The sequence below is a fragment of the Tympanuchus pallidicinctus genome, unplaced genomic scaffold (assembly GCF_026119805.1).
Source record: "Tympanuchus pallidicinctus isolate F22 unplaced genomic scaffold, pur_lepc_1.0 scaffold41, whole genome shotgun sequence".
Lineage (NCBI taxonomy): Eukaryota > Metazoa > Chordata > Aves > Galliformes > Phasianidae > Tympanuchus > Tympanuchus pallidicinctus.
The window spans coordinates 1,199,529-1,220,213 of NW_026294760.1; the positions used below are offsets into that span (position 1 = coordinate 1,199,529).

The 20,685-nt window shown below is 48.2% G+C and overlaps 1 protein-coding gene and 1 long non-coding RNA gene across 2 annotated transcripts in view; both read right to left on the bottom strand.

Moving 5' to 3' along the window:
* LOC128089988 (uncharacterized) overlaps positions 1–20,685 on the bottom strand; it is an 83,714-nt gene that overhangs the window by 29,826 nt on the left and 33,203 nt on the right. The gene's annotated exons all lie outside the window — the stretch shown is intronic.
* Positions 1–20,685, bottom strand: part of ZMAT4 (zinc finger matrin-type 4) — a 36,102-nt gene continuing 15,417 nt past the window's right edge. Inside the window, exons 3-7 of the mRNA XM_052701884.1 lie at positions 16,702–16,791; positions 13,307–13,463; positions 8,684–8,908; positions 5,433–5,529; positions 1–1,064 (exon numbers count right to left, since the gene is read on the bottom strand). Of these exons, the coding sequence (XP_052557844.1) occupies positions 1,049–1,064; positions 5,433–5,529; positions 8,684–8,908; positions 13,307–13,463; positions 16,702–16,791 (585 nt within the window). The 3' untranslated portion in view covers positions 1–1,048. The remainder of the gene's footprint in view (positions 1,065–5,432; positions 5,530–8,683; positions 8,909–13,306; positions 13,464–16,701; positions 16,792–20,685) is intronic.

A 20,685-nucleotide genomic window follows, 5' to 3' on the forward strand; every position in this document is an offset into this window, starting at 1 on the left:
ACCATTGCAAACCCCCTCATTTCCACTGGGTAGGTACTCACATCTCAGCTCACCCCAACACCGGTGAGGAGTTCATGCCTCGCAGATGAGGACCCAGCTGGGATCCGCACAGCACTCCTCCTGGACATCCGAGGCCATTGCACTGTTTTCTTTCCAATCCTCTGTGGCTTTTTCCTCCCTGTTAGCAAGGTCCCACTCCCCACCATGGGGCCTTGGCTGTGCAGCCCCTCTGACAGGTCCAGGAAGTTTTCTGGAGCAGCTGGCACTGGGAAATGTCCCCACAGGGCTCCTGCATCCATGTCCTGCAAGCAGCCTCCACAGCAGCCTCCCTGCCTGGCACCCACCGCCCTGCTGCAGAACGAGGGGTGTTGAGCATCGCTGTGCATCCAAAGTCAGCAGAGCAGACAGCTCCCATCCACCCAGCAGCAGTCCTAAGGGCAGGGAAAGGATCCTACGCTTTCACTTCAGCTTTCTCCTCCCAGTGAACCGTTTGTTTCTCTGAAGATGAAGAGGAAAGGAAAAACATTCATCCGTTATTCAATCCCTGCGGTTCACTTTTGGCGGTCAAGGTGTCGGCACAAAACCATGCTGGAGAAGGTGAAGGAAGCGTGTTTATTTCTGGTTGGAGGCTGATTACATCACTACCGTGGATTAATGCAATAGAATATTTTTATACTCTCGGAAGAAATCTAAGAATAAATATGAAAAAAAGTAAAATAGTTCCTTTCTTCTGTCTGTGGCGATGAGTGATGAGTAAGCGTCGTATTTACAGGATAGGTATCATTCTCTAAACTCTGTGCTGAATAAATATTATCTTGAAAGGGTAAAAAAAAAATCCATTGAAATATTTTTTAACTCACCACAAAATTAAAAAAAAAAAAATTAATAATAATAATAATAATAATAACAATAAGATCCGTGTATCTGTCCAAAGCGAGGGTTAATTACGTGTCAGTCATCCACTGCATGGGGTCAGTGTCCAGGATAGCAGCCTTCCTCCCTGCAGGTGAGGCCTCAGTGCTTTTCCTTGCTCCGATCCCATGCACTGCTACTGATTCTTCAGGCTGCAACACAGAAATGGAGCAGGGTCACACTCAGCCCTGGCATTCCTGGTTCGGATGCAGGGCCCTGCTGGGTTTCCCTTGGCTGAGTTTTGAATGGGAGCAATGAGAATGGTTTGGTTTGTAAAAAAAAAAATAAATATATATATGTATATACAGGAAACTTTAAGCATAGAGATGGGTTTTGTCAAAGGGAAAAGGATGCTTTGCTTGGATCCTCAGTTTAAATGGATGAGATCAGCATCACCTGCAAAGCCACCAGGAGACAGCTTTGGCCAATGAGGGGCTCCTCACTGGTTGATATCAGACTGATAGATCAGAAATCAGCTGTTTATGCTTGGCATTAAAATAATTAATCTGCACACCTGGCACCACAAAACCAAGTCTATGGCTTTCAAATTATGATCAAAACAGCAGATATCAGAGATACCTTTATTTTCCCTTACTTTAAAGGGAAGGGAGAGACGATTTAATCCTGTAATGAGAGAAAGTATTACTTGCTGCTCTTCATAGGCAGTGTAATTATTCAGCTGATCTCTGGAACCACTGAAATAATGACAAATTAGAATGCCTTTCAGTTCCATCTACCTTTTAGAACTGTTCATCTTCTGGAGTTATTATCACTCCAAAGGCTTCTTTATATTTTAGGCAGTGGCCACCATACATCACAGAAAACACACAGAAAATGTTTCTGCTGCCAATAAAAGTTGCCATCAGCCACAACAGGCAGCAAATATTTGTTTATGCTTTCTGAAATAGACTGAAAAAGATACGGGAATGCAATCTGGTGAAGAGTGACATTTGTCCAGGCACGATATTTACAATATTTTGATTAGCTGCGATGGCTGAACGGCCAAGCAGCTTATGTTAATAAATGCCCCATTCCAATTAGACATCTGTGCTCTGAATCAGGATCAAAAAAAAGGAAAGGAACCTTCGGTGGCACGAAGCCTGCAGTCATTGCTCCTGAGCTGCCCATCTATCTTTTGGGCTTCGCAGGAAGGGCTGGGAGGGAACAGTTTACATCAAACCACAGAGAATGAAGAATTCTGTTGCTTCGGCCCATTCCAAGGCCAGCACGTGGTTTTCCCCCAACGTTTTGGATGTGACACGACCTCGTTCTGCAGCTCCTCACAACCCCATCTTTCGGTTGCCACCAATCCCCATAGAAACAGAGTGCTGGCTGCAGCCAGCTGAGCTGAGCATCACTGGGTTTGGGGAAAGGAGGAAGGGAGAAGGGCAGATTACAAAAAAAAAAAGCCAAAAAAAACCCCCACATCTATTTCTGGAAAGTAAGTCAAACAATGACTCAATCACCACTGCACAGTTCATAAATCCCTAATTAAAGGTTTGGAGCTCCTCCCTGCTGCAGATGTTCCAGAGTCCAGCTGCAGTGCCTGCGCAGCATGCCCAAGCATGGCAGCACCCAGCGGACTGCAGCTCCCAGCAGCGCAGGGCAGATGATTCTGTGATGATTCTGTGATGTTGGCAGAATGGGGAGCTTGAAAGAAACGTTCTCCACCTGGCTGGAGAGGCAGATCCCTCACTTTGGTCAGAGGTATTTTTAAAAGATGCCTTTTTGCTTCATTTTCAAACTTAAAGCATCTGCATCCTGCAGAAAAAGTGGAAACGAATACTCGTTACCTTGCTCTGTAAATTCACTGAGCAGAGGGATAAGGACAAGTTCAACACCAGCTGCCTCCTCCTATGTTTTTATTCAACACCACAACATCAGCAGAGGCATTTCCAGCTACTTTTCCTCCAGCACTGCATGGAGATGCACACGAAGGGCTGAGCCCCACATCCCACAGAGCACCACCTGAAAGCTGCTCTGTGTTGGGTTATTTAAAGCAGCTCCAGCAATGGCCTGGATGCATGGTGCCCTCTGGAGAGCTCTGGAGCTATAATCAGTATCTGTTCCTCATCTCAGTCCTCATAAACATTCCTCTCTGCCAAAGCAGCTTTTCAGAGAACTCATCTCCCTGGTACATTATGGGTGCTCCCAGCTTCCAGCCTGCAATCACCATTCTGCCTGTCCCAAGCTAAACCTCTTCCTTTACAACTCCTTTTTTTACGATATTAAGTATGACAAGCTACATAAAATGTTTTGTTGCCTTGGCAACTGCAATGCATTAGCTTCAGTGTGGGTTATGAGGAAGAGGACAGCCTTGATGCTAACCCACAGTAATGAGAATGGCACAAACCAGTGGGCAAAATGCTGGGCCAGGCATTGAGGGCAAGGGCCCCCACCACTCACAGCACCCTGCTTCCCTGTGCCCACATAGAGGACAACGAAGCTACAGAAATGCCTTTAAACAAAGAGAGCAAAATCTGGTTATGCATTAATTACAGGGTGGGAAGAGCTTTTGTTTTGCACGAACCCAAGCTGCCGAGCCATTGTCTCCCCTTCTTCTGCACTTCCCTACAGTTGTGCAGTGCTCGGATCCTGAGGCTGAAAGATGATTGTGTAAGAATGAACAATGGGCAGAGGAAAGGGAATAATCAGAGCAATTTCCCATAGAAATGGGACAGACAAATGTCTCTCATTGGCATTCTGTTATTACATTTGTACCACGCTTCCTTACAAATCCATCGCTTTGTTTTCCTTTGTCCTGAGTGCCCACAAAAATCTCTGGGGATGAGATTTAAATCATTAGCAACGAGTGATAAGCAACTAAATTTGGAATGACAGATAAGAATATTAATTTGTAAAAGGAGGAGGTCCTTGGAAGAACAGTGGAAGCCCTGCAGCCTTGCAGCTACTCCTGCGCTCCTCCTGCCCCAACTTTTGCTTCCAGCCAAAGACAACAACCCAATGCTCTGCTGCAAACACACTCCATAAGGCTCCGAATTCAGCCAAGGGAAAAGGATGAAGCAAAGTGCCTTTGAAGTTTGTGTCAGTTGGAAAGAAGCTTTTGGGAAAGCAACAGATGAGAAAGGAATCCTCTTTCTGCAGGAATCGTGTAAGGGCTGGAGATGGGACTCTGCTAACTGCAGGACATTGGGCAACAAAGCAGGAGGTGTGGGCACTAAATAGGGAACGGCAGGCACTCACTCACTCCATGCTGAATAAAAGGAGTGCATCTTTTCTGCACATCCCTATTTCCCGTCCATGAGGCTGCTTTGATTTGAAACAAACTCCTTTTTCCTTTGCAATAACAACAGCAGCAATGACAGCGATAATAACACAAACACTGAAAGCCTGGCAGGGGAAGGATAAATTACAGCTCCGCGCCTCAGCAGCACATTGCAGCTGCTCCCACCTCGTGTTTCCACCAGGACGAGCTGTCAGCTCTGCTCTCCAGCAATGGCACTGACACTGATCCATCAGCACTGTCCCCGTGTGTAGCCCAGAGCTGCATTGCACACACCAAGGAGCAGGGAGATGGGGTGGGGGCTGCCTGGGGCTCCCCATTCCCTGCACAGCCACCCCGGGCATTCCATAGCTGCCTCCCACATCCCAGCCCCCAGTGGCACGGAGCAGGAGGTTCATCACCACTTCCTCCCATTAATGAAGATATAAATCCAGGAAGAGTAATATTTGTATTAAACAGGACAGAGCTAAAGTAAATAGCAAAGAGAATCCTGGAAGGTCTAAGATCAGCGAGGGGAGGGCTGCACTTGTCTCCTTTTGCTTAAGCCACCAAAAGACATGCTTAAGACACCAAAAGCCACCCTTAAAGCTGCTTCAGGTACTTCAGTAACGAATGACATCTTTATGTCCTTCCTCTAATCTGGGCGGCCCTTGGTCCTCCAGCCTGAAACAGTTCCCAAAGCTCACATGTAAGTGTATTAAGAGAGATTAGTTCATTAATCTACTCCCCTTTACCGTGTCTCTTTACCACTTCATTTTAATAATTTGCACTAATTGACAGAGCAGATTCCCTCCTAAACTCAGGAACTTGGGCAGGACATTTGCTGTAAATCACAGCACATTTTCAATTGGAAACACCTGATCCTATCCACCCCAGTGCCTCCGCTGGGGCTCAGCACACCAAAGGTGCTCCCAGCACAATGTGACCACAGGTACCCACAGCACCCCAATGCACACACAGAGCATCATCAGCCCTCAGCAAGAAGCACAAAGCATTGCTTCCTATAGTCAGAGAGAGCAGTGAGGTGCTGGAACAGCTGCCCAGAGAGGCTGTGATGCCCCGTCCATCCCTGGAGGTGTTGGAGGCCAGGTTGGATGGGGCCCTGGGCAGCCTGGGCTGGTATTAAATGTGAAGGTTGGTGGCCCTGCGTGTGGCAGGGGTTCGAGATTTGTGATCCTTGAGGTCCCTTCCAACCCTGGGCGTTCTGTGATTCTGTGCCTCATCACCCCAGCAGGCACAGATGGGCAGAGGACCCCCGGAACACGGTGGTACCCACTTGGTCTGATGCTTGGAGCCCTTCAGGTGCGCGTGGTACTGCTCTATGGAGTTCAGTGTGACGTTGCAGATGTTGCACGTGTAGCTGCGCTTCAGGCCTGCAAAGAGAAGCCAGGTTTGTTAGCTGTGTACCTGTTGAGCCTTGTTGGTGCAGGCTGAGGGCTGTGCACGGAGAAAAAGTATCTCTGTGCTGTAGGAAACGGCCTCTGCTTGTGCCACACACTGCTCAGAGTCAATGCAGCAGACAGAGGGTACCAACAGCTGCAGAACCAGAGAAAGGAATGCGTACCATTTGCCCCTCACAAGCTTCTAATTAATCAGAAAGCACTCAGATCTCCCAGCTTGATAGACTTTTCTCCTTACAGTAACCTCTCTATGTACTTTTCCAGTCCAGGGTATCCAAGCACTGCTGAAGCCAAAAAGAATATTTGGAAAGGCACAGAACCACGCAGGGCTCAGAGGCAGCTGCCCAGGGACACTGTGGTCCCCTCAGCCATCCCATGGCTCTCACAGAGCATCATTGTGCTCAGAATAATGAGCACTGAGGCCCCAGCTATTCCCCTGCTTTCTGCTGCACGGATCGGGGCCGTTCCTCACCACATTCAGAGGCTGCAACCACTTGGGAGCTTTTTTCCCAAGAGGATCAACTCATCCGTTCAGCTGAGGTCCCCTCCACGGCAAGGAATGGAGCAGCTCTGCATGCAGCCCTGCGTGCCGTGCCAGAAAGAAGGGCAGAACAAAAGCAATTGCTGGTTTTCTATAAACGGAGCAAACTTGGCAACAAGGCACAGAGGGTCGGTACAACTCGTGGGAAAGGATGAGGCTCTCCTCTTCTGCAGAGCACTCCAGTTAACTTTGTTGTTCTTTCACCTTGGGAAAAGAATACAGCGGTTGCAAAGAGGAATGACAGAAACAGGCACTCCTGTGCCTCACCTAACATGTTTGCACAGCAAAGGCAGCGTGGCTGAATGTGCATTAAACACCCGTTTCCCTCCTGGACATCCTTGAAACAGAGAGATGGCAATCAGAGCTTCTGACTGCTGCTATGCTGCCGAGGCTTCACATAAATTAAGCACATAAATGCAGACCTAAATGTTCCCAATCCCCGATTCTGTTGTCTCCCTTAATAGCCTGCATGTAAGAGACCCATTTCTGCTCTCCTCCTCTCTTTTGTATTTAACATCCCAAGAATTCCCCGGGCATCATGGGCGGTATTAGCACTGCTGCATTAAACACACATCGGCATTACAGCAAACCATTGATGCTCAAATAATTCTGCCTTGTTCTCTTAGGAAAAAAAAAAATAAAAAAAAGGAGGGGGGGAATTTTAAATTCCAGTGTCAGGTTTCTGCTTTGCACTGATTCACTTCCACGAAGATCTGAACAGAGCATTTCAAGCTCAACGTGGAAACACAGAGGTGTGGGATTCCTACCGCAGGCTGCAGTTCTCTGTAAGAACAATTCTAATGCACCCTGCAGCCATCCTGTTGGTTTCCCACACCAGTGCAGTTATTCCTGCACTGATCCCAACCAGAGAAAGCTGTTAGGAAATTCTGTCCTGTCCATCTGCACATTTACTTTGGTGTCCTTGTGACACATCAGCATTCCCTCCCTTGAATCATGACACGCGTTCATGTAAAATTGAATGCATTCATATCCATTCGATAAAATATTAAAGAATGGAGTCATTAATGTCATTCTGCATGAAATGCATTAGAACACATTCCAGGAGAGCGCTTGTTCAATCACATTTCACCAACCAAAATTGACAGCACAGAATGAAAAGTATTTATAAAGCATATGAGGAAATTATGAGCCAGGAAGGAAAATTCAACTCCTTTGCAAGACAGCATCCACACCTGTGGCAATTCATCCGTGCACAGAGAATGCAAAGGCTGTGGGTGATGGCATCCCGTGCAGCCACTGATTCTGCCCCACTGCTGAGTTGCATCCCAACCCCACGCTGTCACCTCTGCTGCTCACCCCAAGCAGCCCCCAGGCAAACACCCAGAGCCCTGGGACAGAGCATTTGTGGACAGCTAAACCTCATACAGATGGGAGAAATGGTGCTGCCACTGAGGCTCCTTTCTCCCCTCCCCTTTGCCACTTCAAAACAAGACTTCAAAACTGCAGGATGAGCACTTGGCAAGAAGGACCAATGCTTTTGTTTCCTATAAATATCAGCTGTCTAAAAATATATCTCTTCTTATTTCTCGAATACGCATTCGTATTTATCAATAAATATTTTATTACAGCCGTTATCAAAACATCAAAGGCTGCTGAAATGTTGTGCTTTGACTGACACTGCTCATCCTGGGCTTACATAACGCATCAAATGTTCATCTCCCACAGCAGACAAAATAGAATTAATATTTCAGTTGTGATGGGAAAGCTGGGGATACATGGAGAGGAAATGAGTTTGCATTCCAGCCAACACTGAGGCTGCAAAACGAGCAGTGGGAGCAGACAGAACGCGGCCATGACCCGACCCTGCATTGCAGGACACCTGCAGCAGTGCCTCAAATCTCCAGCACAGCCCAGCTGCCATGGAGCATCCCTGAACGCTGCTCTGGGAGCAGCCCACAGCCCCATCTGCCACACAGAGCAGCCTGCTTGGAAGCACAGCTCCTGTCCTGGGCAGAGCACTGTCCTCTGATTGAGGGAGGACTAAGCAGGAGCCCAACCTCTGTTTGCGTCACCGCGGGTTTGTTTACAGATAATGACATCCCCCACCACTCCCAACCTTGGCAATTCCACGTCCCTGCGTATTTCCACACGGTGACTCAGCCCAATGAATCATTTAGGATGTTTGAATCACCCCGGGCAGCACCGGAGGGTCGGGGTAACAGAGCAACGCACAGCGCATTGCGCGGCCATCGGCACTTCAAGGAAAACTATTTCATTTTCACAAGGAAAGAAAAAAAAAGAAAGCTTTCTTAAAACATTAACCCAAGGTGGGCAAGCCAGGCTTCTCCCATGCGGTGTGCTGAAAATCAAACCTGCACTTTGTGCTCAAGCCCACTGCAGTCAAATACACGGCATGCATGCAGGACTGTAATTGGAGACCGCAGAGAACGCTTTTGCAGGAGGCCCTTCCCTCTCCTCCCGTAATTACATCTCTGTAACACAAAGCAGCTTTGGGGATGAGGCCACATCCTCATCAAAAGCAGCACATCCCATCCGGGTTGCACCCATGGTCCCACATGAGCCTCGTGCAGCCCCATGCAGCCCCATGCAGCCCCACGCTCTCACCTCTCAGCTCGCCCAGGTCCAGCGTCTTCCCCAGCTGTTCCAGCAGCTCAGCCCTGGCCGCGTTCTTCTTGTGCTTCTTGCCATCATAATGCTGCTGGGCCATCACGGGGTTGTTGAACCACGCAGCACACAGCTGGCAGTAGCGATCCGAATCCCTGCGTGGCTGAGGTGGGGATGCTGCCGGAGGCCGATCCACGCGGGGCTGCTTCAGTGAGCCCAAGGTCTCTGCAGGAGGAAAAAAGCAGGCATCAGTGCTGTGCTGCACCAGGCTGCCAGAGCCCAAAGCAGAGCCGTGTTGGGCACAATAAGCAGCAGTTATTTCATAGAATGGCTTGGGTTGGAAAAACAGCAACGCCATCAGCTGCTCGGGATAGAGAGACAGGTTTATAACCACCTCAGGATTATTACTTTTCAATGTGTTTGGTCTCGGAAAGAATAGGGAAAGCTGTCACAATTTTTAGTGTCACAGGTGAAAAAACTGCTCAGTAGTCATTCTGCTCACTCAAATGTTGCACTATGGGTTGACGAGTGCAGCAGCCACGACCTTAATTTGGTCCCATTTCCCTTCAGATTCATACGAAGCCGTCTGGGGTCACAAACGTGACCTAAATAAAAGCAAGAGAAAGAAGGGTGATGGGTCCTCACACTGTGAAGCCATTGGTTTCCAATGGCCTTGCCTGCCATTGGTTTCCTCCGATGTACAACATAAATCACAAAGCCTTGGAAAAGCAGGACAATACAATGCAGATAACACCGGGATGCAAAAATGCACAGCTGGTCATTAATTATCACACCTCATTCAAAAATGCCTTCTTTTTTGCTCCCAAGTTTGTTCCAGATGAGATGCCCGATATCCACACAATACACCACGGTCACTCCGTGCTGAGAAGGGGCAACTTGAAGGCTGTGAGCACAGCATTCAGTGCCTGCGTGGTTCCAGAGAGTTCACATTGCTGCAAATCTTCTGCTGACCTGCCCGGAATGAGCATCTATTAACTTTCCTGAAAGAAATCGTATCTTCCATCTCGTGTTACTTAACAACCTTATCTATTTCCAGGGCTTTATGAGCTCCCATTGTCCTGATGACAGCTGCTGGGGTGTCGGATGCTCACTGCCCACAGTGCTGCTGGTGCTCTGCTTTGGAGGAGAATTTTCTCACCTCAGCCATCGCGCCCTGCGACGCACCCAGCGCTGGCAAAATGAACTCTTTGGGGTGTTTGTTAATAAGATGACTGCAGTCATTAACTCCCGCTGGTGATGTTTGTTCTCTTCGTTTGACCATCCAGCCAACCGCCCGCTCACTGCCTTTGGATTTATTTCACCCCCTCCAAAAGGATTCCCATCACGTGGCCTCCATGTAACTCTGCACTGCACCAGGAGAGATTTCCACGCTCCATCGCTGCCTTTGGAGCACCTCAAAGTGCAGCCTCAGAGCAATGTGCTTTCAGTGCTGCTTCCAGCCCTGGGCCCTAAAGTTAAATCTGATGGATCCTCTGCTCAGCTTTCTCCCTGTTTGTATGTTAGCTGCTGCCAGAGGGGAACCACGGTGGCTTAACTCTGCAGAACTGGTGGTGTCTGCAGGAGTTACATCTACTGCTCCTTAAGGAGACCCGAAAGCAGCATCTCTGCTGCAGGGCTGAGCAGTGCCCCCACCTGCAGCCCCCAGCCCCACACCCACCCGGTGCCTGGGGTCTCCTCTCAGCTCCCACAGCACAAAGCATCTCCTCAAGGCCAGTTTACAGCCCCTAAGGCGTGCTGAACCCGTCCTGACAGCCAACAGAAACACCCTGCATGTTCCAAATCCTCCTGCAAACAAACAGATGAAAGCTGACTTCCCACAAAGGTGGATTTATCATTCTGATCTCTGGTACGTAACAAGAACTGAACAGGAAACATCACCATTCCCCGAGCTGCAACACGAACATTAATAATAAACACTCCCAAGACGTTAAAAATGTTGCTCTGTCCTAACACACAGACATAAAAGCTGTGAGTTTGACTATTCCAAGTATTTCGAATGCTAAACAGCTCACGACACTCTGCCTTACATTCCCCTGTGCTGTGGGAGGGAAGCGAGAAGCCTTACTTTGCTGCATGAGGCAAAATGCAAAGTTAGAAACACTTAGCACTCTGCTGATGAACTCATGGCTGACTCTTTTTTTTTGCTTGAACAGTTTTGTATTCATAGCTGTGCGTAAATGGTGCCCAACCTGTCATCACTGCTGCTCTCCAAGAACTAAAGGAGGAGAGAGCAGCTCAGCCCCAGCTGAGGGCACTGCATGCCCTGTGTGTGGAGCAACGAAGGCAGCAGCTCTTTTCCCCCACAGCCCTCTATAACTCATCCCGGTGCCTGGATGCAAGCTGATGGTGTTGGACATGACTGCAGAAATTCATTGGAAATAGCAGTGACATAAAGCCTCCGAGGGCTACAACTTCCTACAGGAGAAGCAACAGAAAATCATCACCAATGTTGCCCTGTAGTGATCAGACACTGCTTTCCCCTTGTGAGAGCCCTTACTGCTAGGGCCCTCCTCCCTCTTCTGAAAGCACCAGCAGAGAAATTGGAGATCTGTGTTTCATCAGGATGATAAAATAGACAGGGAAGGTGTAGCCCCGTAAAGAGGCTGAGAATAAATCTAATTTTCTGTGAGACTGATGAGACAAAAAAACAGAATATTAAAGAGGGATTTGCTCAGCAGCAGACTGCAGCCGTCAGCTCGTACCGAGCATCTGCAGAGCTGCAGATCCAGCAGGAGGAACTGCCAGCATCAGGGCTGGGATTGAGCCCCTGCAGGTGTCTGCTGGGAGCTTGGGGGTCCCACTGCCTCCAGGAACTGGGGATGGAAATCCAGCCACAGAAATTCTGCAAATGTTTTGCTTTTGTTGAGCACGTTACCTATTTTTCAGTGCATTTTCTTTACTGGAAAACACTGCTCCTGAAAGAGCTCCGGGAAATTCAGCCTGAATTTCCCTGCAGCTCCAACTGCATTCATTAGTCTTCATTTTGTCCCCTCAACTCATTCCATAGCCACACACCACAGAGACATCCGTGTGGATGAGATAACTTCCAGAAACGTGCACAGAATTTCACAAATTCACCCCTCCCTTTACAATCAGACCCCCCCATTAAGCAAGCAGTCAATTGAGAGCTCTCCAGCAATGCTGGGTAGCAGTGTAGATGTCTGTGTAAAGCAATAAACCAGGCTCTGCCATCTGGAGATGGTTTCCCATTTTGGTGCACTCAGCACCCCAGGATGGAGCAGGACGTGTCCCATAGGGAAAGCATTGTGTCCAATGGGCACATTCCTGAGAATGGCTGGAGAGCCAAAAAAAAATACACTTATTAGTGTATTCCTGCATCTCAGCTTCATCAGATCAAGTGTACGGAAGGCTCAATGAGTCCTTGAGTTATTCCTTCCCAGTGATTACTGCAGCTGAAGAGCCCATTACTTACAGAGCATGTGGTGCAGCTCACTTATTGCCTCTGTGAGGCTGATTCAGATGATTAGAAAATTAAATGGAAACACAATGCGAAGCTGCAGCTCTCGGAAGCCATTGCCTGGGGACGGGAGGACTTGCTGCTGTCTGACCATCATCCATCCACACGACCATCATTTCTCTGCCTTCACTCTCTGCAACCTGGGACCCCAAATTGTATATCTGTGGGCCCAAGAGACAGCACAGCTCCCAGGACCAGCACAGGGAACTGCCACACCTGCCTTTAATGAGCCTTCCTAGAGTGCCCTCGTTAGTGGGAAGCAGCAATCCACCTACTGGCACAGCCCCCTGCATCCCCCAGGGAAAAGCCATAGCTTCCCTCAAGCCAATCCTGACAAAGGACAAATGATGCTTTCTGCATCAGCATCATCAGCCTGCAAAGTTAAAAACAACAACAAAAGCACACAGACAGATTAAAAAAAAAAAAATCCCTTGTATCACAATTGGTGGGATTTCTGCACGCCTCATTAGGCAGGATGTAAAACACACAGCAATGCCTGGGCTGGTATTAAATGGGGAGGCTGGTGGCCCTGCATGTGGCAGGGGGTTGGAGATTCGTGATCCTTGAGGTCCCTTCCAACCCATTCTGTGATTCTGTGATGCTCCTGTCATGCTCTAAGCAGCAGTGAAGCACAGAGCTCAGACTGCGGGACAGCACAGCGATGCCAGCGCAGCTCCTGCTCTGTGTGCTGCTCTGTTATGGTCAGGCACACTCTGGCACAGCCAGGTTATCTGATTGCAATGTTTGACTTTTAAAATGTGAAAGTTAATAGGCTCGCATCATTGGAACCACCGCCGAGGAAATGCGTGAATGCCCATCCGGGCGAAAATCAAAAGGTGATCGATCCGAAACATTTTTAAAGACTGCATTTCCCTCTGAGGTAAAAGCAAATGGGATTCTGCTCCGTGCAGTAACAGGAAAGGTTTATTACATGCATTAGCTAAGCTGTCAAATAACTTCTGATAGTTACGGTGAGGCTCAGCCACTGCCTGGCAGAGCTGCTGCCTTCCAGGGAGCAATTCATGAACACGGAGATGGGCATCTGGCAGGAGGCAGCACCGATGAGCATCCATCTGCCCCAGCCCAGCAGACAGCAGTGATGTCTCCCCACCACCCCCACCTACCTGTGGCCTTCAGCGCCGGTGGCTCACCTAGCAACAGCTTTAACCTTTTGGCATGGATTTTCCCTTGGTAATGCGATTCAGCCACCACTGCTGAGGTAAAGGACATGTTACATAGCGTGCAGCATTTGTTCTTATCCACTGAGTCACCGTCGCTGCCCTGCAAGGTGATAGAAAACACAAGAAAGAGGTGCATCATCCCCAGGAAGGAGGAGGAGGACCTGAGTTATGTCAGCTCCGTGCTTCGCATGGGTCCCTCCACCCACACTGCAATGCAGCTTGATGGCCTCGATCTCCATATCACATCAACTGCACAGGCAGCTGGTAAATGCCTTCTGCAATTTGCCCAAATGAAGAGATAGAAGAAGACCCAGGATTGTGGTTGGCCCAGTGCTGGACAGCCAGCAATGCTCTCAAGCATGGGTTCCCTTTGGCAACCACAGCACCCAAACCAGCAGCACTGCGGTCACACAGAGCCCCAATGCTCTATGAAGCTATTCCAGAGCTATGGAATGGGACAGAGGCACTGAGTGAGGACAGCAAGCTCAGAGCTGAACCTGCAGCCAAACCCGACCCATAGTCAGGGTCATCCTTCCCTAAGAAAGAAGCACAATTAGAAGGAGGACTGATTTTCATCGCTTTTTTGTTATTAACTATAAATCAACTTAAACCTTAAGGAGAAATCTCAAGAGGTGATAAGTACTGTTCCGTGTGCAATTTGCAGCTCTTTTAAGCAGGATTCTCTCAAGATATTTTACGTCTTCAAAGAGAAATCACTTGAAAGTTAAGAGCAGAGTAGAAAAAAATTCCCAGCCTCTATTGATCATCAGCAGTGGTAACATATACAGAGCCTCCAACAGAGACCGTTTGAAAACCTGATACTTCAGTGTGTAGCAATAGGGTCTCTCCTCTTGTTCTGCTCTTTGGCAATGATTTTCTCTTTCCAATCCAATTTCACAGATAGGCTACAGTTAAAATAAAAAAGCTTCAAACAACCCTTGGACCCCTGAGCTTCACATCTACACCAATGGATGCTTCCAGGAGAGCATCTCAGGGCATGGGTGAGATGTCACCACCAGACCAGGGGTGCATCCTCAAGCACCCACCCCAACAGCAGTGCAGCACCACTCTGCCCTGCCATGCCCTGAAGGGTAATTATGCCTGGCCTCTTTGTCAGCGGCTGTTTTACCTGTAACCAGATGGGCTGGGGGGAACCTGACCCGTTGTCTTTTGTCACCTGCTGATTGATGCCTTGCTGATGGGATTGTGCAGCCAAGCGGTAAAACAACATCACTCCTCAACCAGGGCACAGAGCCCGGCAGCTCCCCATGGCCTTTGTGCTGGGGGCACAAGCCTGCAGCATCCCTAACCCTGCTCAGCCCAAAGCACGACAAGCAGGCACCATTTAGTTCCATACAACCCATGCTGCACAAGCTGAGCCGGCGTGCAAAGGATTTTTCTCCCTCCCGTCTGCTTCTGTAACTTTCTCCTGGCAATCCTTCCTCTCTGCCCTTTGCAAAGTTGGGGTCACAACCTCCATCAGCCACAGAGCAGCACAGTCCTGGCAATCACTGTCTGCTTCCCAGCGCTGACTCTGCTCTGCAGCAGCACAGGACAGCCCAGCACGCAGGGGCTTCTCTTTGTGATATTACAAACTTCAAAGCAAATCTCGGGCATCCAACAGAATTAGCTTCAGCCATTCAGCTGCCTGTTAACAGCTGCTAAAAGGCATAATCCTCACGCAGGGCCAGGCAGCAGCAGTGCTTTGCTGGATGTTCCCTAAGCAATCCTCAAGAAAAGTATGGATTTTTAATCCGTAGATACAAATCTGCTGTCTGCATTTCCTGGGTTTTACTGAGAAGAAAAGATTATCCAAACCCTTGAAATACAGCAGTACAAAACGTGGCACTCAAAGCACTGCAAAGTGTCTTAAATTTGAGTTAATTTTCTGTGCTTGAAGAAGGTTCTGCTGTGAAGGTGCTAGCAGGAATGCAGGATATTTTTATGCTCCCCAAAAAACAGCAGACAGAACTCTCCATGCCATTCAGAGGCCAGGTAGCAAACACTGAAACTCTCAAAGCCTTTTCCATGGAGCATCTATAACTGCAGAATCTTCTCTTTCTCAGCTGTGATTTGTGGAAGGAAACCAAAGTATTTCAGTTTTATGGCCTAAAGGATACAACAGAAATGGAATGCAGCTCTGCAGCAGGGCAGCTTTTTTTTTTCTTAGTGGCAGAAATGTACTTGGTTTGCAAGGACTATTTCTAATATTCATTAAAGTCAGTACGTCACAGCTTGACTGATACTGGTAGACATCTGAGCCGGGCAATGCAGCTGCATCCTTTATGCAGTAATGATGTTACTCTGCTGCCTCAGAGATGCCCTAAATATTTCTGTTCCCCCTGCATGCAGAATCTTGGATAAAGCTGATAAGCAACAGGGCTGCTTTGCAAACACGGAGCTGTAAACATGGGCAGATTTTCCCTGCCACGTTGTTACGATATTAATAACTTCAGAATGTAGGTCTGGTGTAGCAAATCACCCACCTGGTTCATAAGGACTCGCTCAATTCAGCCCCATTAAGGGGCACTGAATCAGCACTGAATGACCTGACTTCTTATAAAAGAAATGGGAAGTGGTTCAGCTCCGACTTACTTAAGGTCTATTTGCTTCTGTAGTCACCATCTCAGTGTGCTGAGGTGTGTGTGTGTGGGTCTGGGGCTCATTAGATGTAAAGGAGCTCGTTAAAGAATTATGTTCCAAGCCTATATGTGCATGTCCACTCTATCTTTCACATCCTGCAATTAATCACTCAGTAAAAATAGGCACGAGATCCCGTTGTGATGGGGCAGACTGCATCTGCAATTACCCTGCGTGCAACATAAAAGTTCTGCTAAAATTTTAATTACTGCGTGAAGGAGCTTTCAGATCCCTTTGGCAACTCTTGCAGGCTTCTGTCTTTAATTAGAAGATATCTTGCTAAATATTGATAGCGTGAGCCACAGCCACACGTGGATGCTGTCTGCTGGAAGCTCAGCAGCAGCTCTCATGCAGCCCAGCACACAGGGAGGGATGGATGCAGCTACTCCCCAACCTGCAGCACAACCTGACCCGGCTGCTGCAGGCTGCTTGGACCTTGTGAAGCTGAATAAAAGTCAGATATTGGCTGCCAACATATTCTTTTTCCAATGAAAGAGCATTGCAATAACTAAAAATGCAATTACAGCTGCTGATGCACATCATATTTCTTGTACAGTTTACTGAGAATTATTTCCAGTTACTTAGCATTGTGGCTAATCTAAATGTTACCTCTGGGGACCTGATTATCTGCAGCAGTTACAAAAAAATGCACAGAGGCAATGATTCATGGAGCAAACAGGGACTGGAGGTATACCCACGTTTTCTGAGCGGAGTTTTTTGGCTGGACAGCCTCCGTCGATGGGGTGAAGCATGTAATAGAGGCGAACTTTGCTGGCGTGTTTCCGACTCTGGAAAATGGGAAAAAAAAAGAAAAAAAAAGGAAGAAATGAGGTTTCAAAAAGCAAACGTGCCTTGTAGAAAACCAAACTGCAGTGACATTTCATGTCCCGTTGAGAAGTGTCTCCAAGTGAAGGACGCCACGTCTCACGGAGCTGAACTTACAGTGGGCTCAGAGCATCTGCTGTCTGCACTGACAGCTCCGTGGGCATGGGGAAATAGAAGAGGTGAGAGGAGAGCAATGGTTGTTATCAGCCCATTTCCATTCCAGGAGAGACCGAAGAGGTCGGGGCCATTTGGCTTCAGGAGGAGATGGGATGGCATCACCAGGGATAGGATGCACGCACGCAGACAGAAGCCTGCAGAGTTCTTTCACTTCCAGCAGAATAAAATAAAATAACATAAAGGGAATAAAATCTCACTCTAGGAAATAAGCCAACCGATACCTGCCAAAGGTTTGAAAGAAATTTCCCCCGCGGGTAAATTACCAGATAATTGTGCATTATGTGAAACCTCCTGCTCTGCTGGGAAGCAGCTGCTGCTGGCCCCGCATCACCCTGCAGACAGCACTGCCAGGACCTGGTCCAGCTGCAGCCACACAGGGGTGCTGGGTGCTCTGTGTGCACCTCCTGAGCCATAACTCCATTGGGGAGAGCAGCCTGAAGCCACTAACTATGTGCATCCGTGGCCCAGGCCTGCAAGGCAGCTATTATTATGCAAATGTTCCTCCCAATCTCCATTTCTGATTGCCTCGCAAGAACAACGGCCCCGTAATATTATAATTTCAGATCACAGATTTGCAATTTTAAAATATTAAATTATCATTAGCATGTACTGGAACATTCTTCTTCCCGCGGCGTGAACTTGGAGCTAAATTTGCACAGAGCTAAATTTGAATGCATAAATGTGAACTAGGCAATAATTTATTTTATTTTATTTTTTTAAATGGAGCAAATCAGTCAAGATAAATAATGACAAATATCTCTCCCTTCCTCCTCTTCCTGCATGCATTTAGGAAATGCTGTTTTGTCCCTGGCAGAGCTCAGCTCTACGCCTGTTGCTCTGAGTGGGGCACAGGAAACCCCAAAAGCTCCACCTCCCAGTGATTAGCAGCCTGGATGGTGATAATTAAGAGATGACATCAGAAACATTTGGAAGCCAAAGGACAGGTGTGTGCTGGCTGGCTGTGTGCAGCTACAACTGCTGAGTTCAGCACACAGCAAAGTTTTTCCGTGTTTTGTTCTGGGTATAAAATGTTTCTCACTTTATTTATGCATTTGTTCAGACCTGAGAATGCCAAGGAAAAGGAACAACTTATGTTTGGCATCATCGTAAACGACACGCTCCTTATGCAGCCTTATTATCCTACGGTTATAAAAGCAGAGCTTAAAATCATCCCTGGCTTTTAGCAGCCAGCAGTGAGTGTCTCATTCCCTCTGAGGAAGCAGAGGTAGCACAGCCCATTTGTCAGCTCATGTTATCTCTGGCCTTTCCCACATTTACATGTGCATTTATCATCCTAACACTGCAGCTGGAGCGAAGCAGCGACCCTTGGTGTGCTGCTCACCAACAGCCCTGCTGGTTTTCTCCTCCCCTCCACAGAGCCACCAGCAGTGGTGACACATTGGGAGGGTGACTATTGGTAGCAATGCTCCACAACAGTGATGCTCTGCAGCCACAAGATGAGCTGTGTGGGGTTTGCTGGGTTCCAGCCCTGGAGAAAAGCTGGGAAGAGCAGCGCTGCTGGTCCAGGAGGTGCTCAGCACCCAGCCAAGTGCAGGCACCAAAGGAGCATCCACATACAGGGAAAACTAAATTGGGATGGATGGGATCACACAGATCCCATTCTGGTCCCTCTTACAGCACGCACGAACCTTAGAAAAGGAAAAAAAAAGCTTTGACACAGACGTAAATTCATGGTCTTCAACAAGAGCACTGCCTTTGAAGACGTCTGCTCCTTCATCAATAGGCACCACAACTTCATCTTAAGAGTTTCTGTGCCTCTCAGTGTTCTTTTTGTAGATCTACAAAGCGTTATGCCAAAGGCATTTTCACTTCAATCCTCTGTCTCCAGTGTCTGCACACAGCTCCTGTAACGGGGAAGAAGTCTATAGACTACATCAGTACTGCACACCTCAAAAACACCCCTCTCTGTGGGCTGGGGAGCTCCGGAGGAGGCTGTTTTCACATAGCAACTGCAAGCTCCTGCACTGCAAGCTCATCTATTGTTGGAAGGCTCATCCACAAAATAAGGCAAATGGATCATTTATATCTCTATCAAATCTATTCTAATCCCAAGGACTGTGGCAGAGGCAGCAGGATCCCAGAGATTCAACCTCAACAAATGAAAGGGCAGAGCCCTACATTGTGCTAGGGAATGCAATCTGATTTTGCATAAATCGAGTTTTGCAGCACAGCTCTGTCCTGAGCACACAGCAGGGGCAGACAGTGTGGACTCTGTGGGCAGATGACAGCTGAGGACTCGTGGCTGCAGATGAGCCCTGGGACACAGCAATGATTTCTGCTTTTGCAGCCAGGACAGGAAGGGATGAGAGATGAGAGCTCGGGCTTACAGAGGATTTGCTTGCTCCCTTGCTGCAGTAACTGAACAGATTTTTGTGCATTTCCCAGCAGCAATGTCCTTGGGAAGGATCTCAGCAGGTAGGGAGTTTCTGACAGAGACTTTGGCTCTGGGTTTGCTGGGCTGCAGCCCACAGCAGCCCCAGGGTCTGTTCCCACCCAGCACCATTGAAATGAGAAGACCTGACAGCTGCAGATATTCCACCAGCTTGATCCCAACCACCTCACCAGGTTCAAACCGCTCTGCTGCTGAACTGCAGCTGTTTCTGATCCACCTTCTCTTGTCCCACAGTTGGTTCATTGCCCGCTCTGCACCCACTGCTCACAGCAGGGGCACAGACAGGGACAGGAGCAGGAAATGAGAGCAGGAACTGTGAGGGCAGCACTAATGGCTGTGGCATCACTTCACCTGCAATAAATTCTTCCCCAGAAGCCTGTTGGTTGGCTTTTAATCCTTTTAGCGTGCACCGTTCCCTTTTTTGCACGCTGTCTGTTCCTTAATTAAATCATCACAAAACATGCAGTCATACAATTACATCAACTGCATTATCTGTATGTGCCCTACTTGCGACCTCCTCGTAAGAGATGAAGGTCAGCTCCCCAGACCTCGTGCAGAATCCCAGCCATGATTTCTCCATGGAATGGCCCCACGGAGCCCCTCCTGGAGCTGCAGTGCCCCCAGTGACCCCTTCCACTGGCCAAGAAGCAGCAGTGACAGCATTGGGCATGGGAACAGCCCTTTCTGGTCAACTGAGCTGCAAACAACTGGACCAGCTGACTCAGTAACGCAATAGATTTGAAAATCTATTCAACAAACTTTCAAATTTCTACTGGAATGGAACCAACTTCTCCCTCTTTCTGTGATATAACAACATCCTCTGCTTTTTTTAAATAGAGGACAGAAGTATTTTCAGAAATCTCCTTCCTTTTTCTGCCTCCCCTGCCCACACAACAAGCAAACACTATTGTCAGATCCCCGTTGGTCGCAGAGACAAACTCCGTCTGTTATTCCAGACGCTGCTGGGTGCCAATGTCCTTTTTCTCCCTTTGTCATTTTTGCAAAGCCTCATTTATAATTGACGGTCATTTCCATCCACTTCCTCTTCTTCCTCCGTGAGTTAATTTTTTAAAATGTGTCTGTTCATACTTGTGACTTTGTGAGCACACAGAGACGTGTCCGCAATTCCTAATTGCGTGCAACTGAATTTCCACCACCAGGAAATGCTTCTTTATAGCAACAGGTGGAAACGCTGCCAGTTTGGACACTAATCTGCCCACACAAAGGCAATTAACTGGTGAACTATTCGATACCTGCTCAGCTTGTA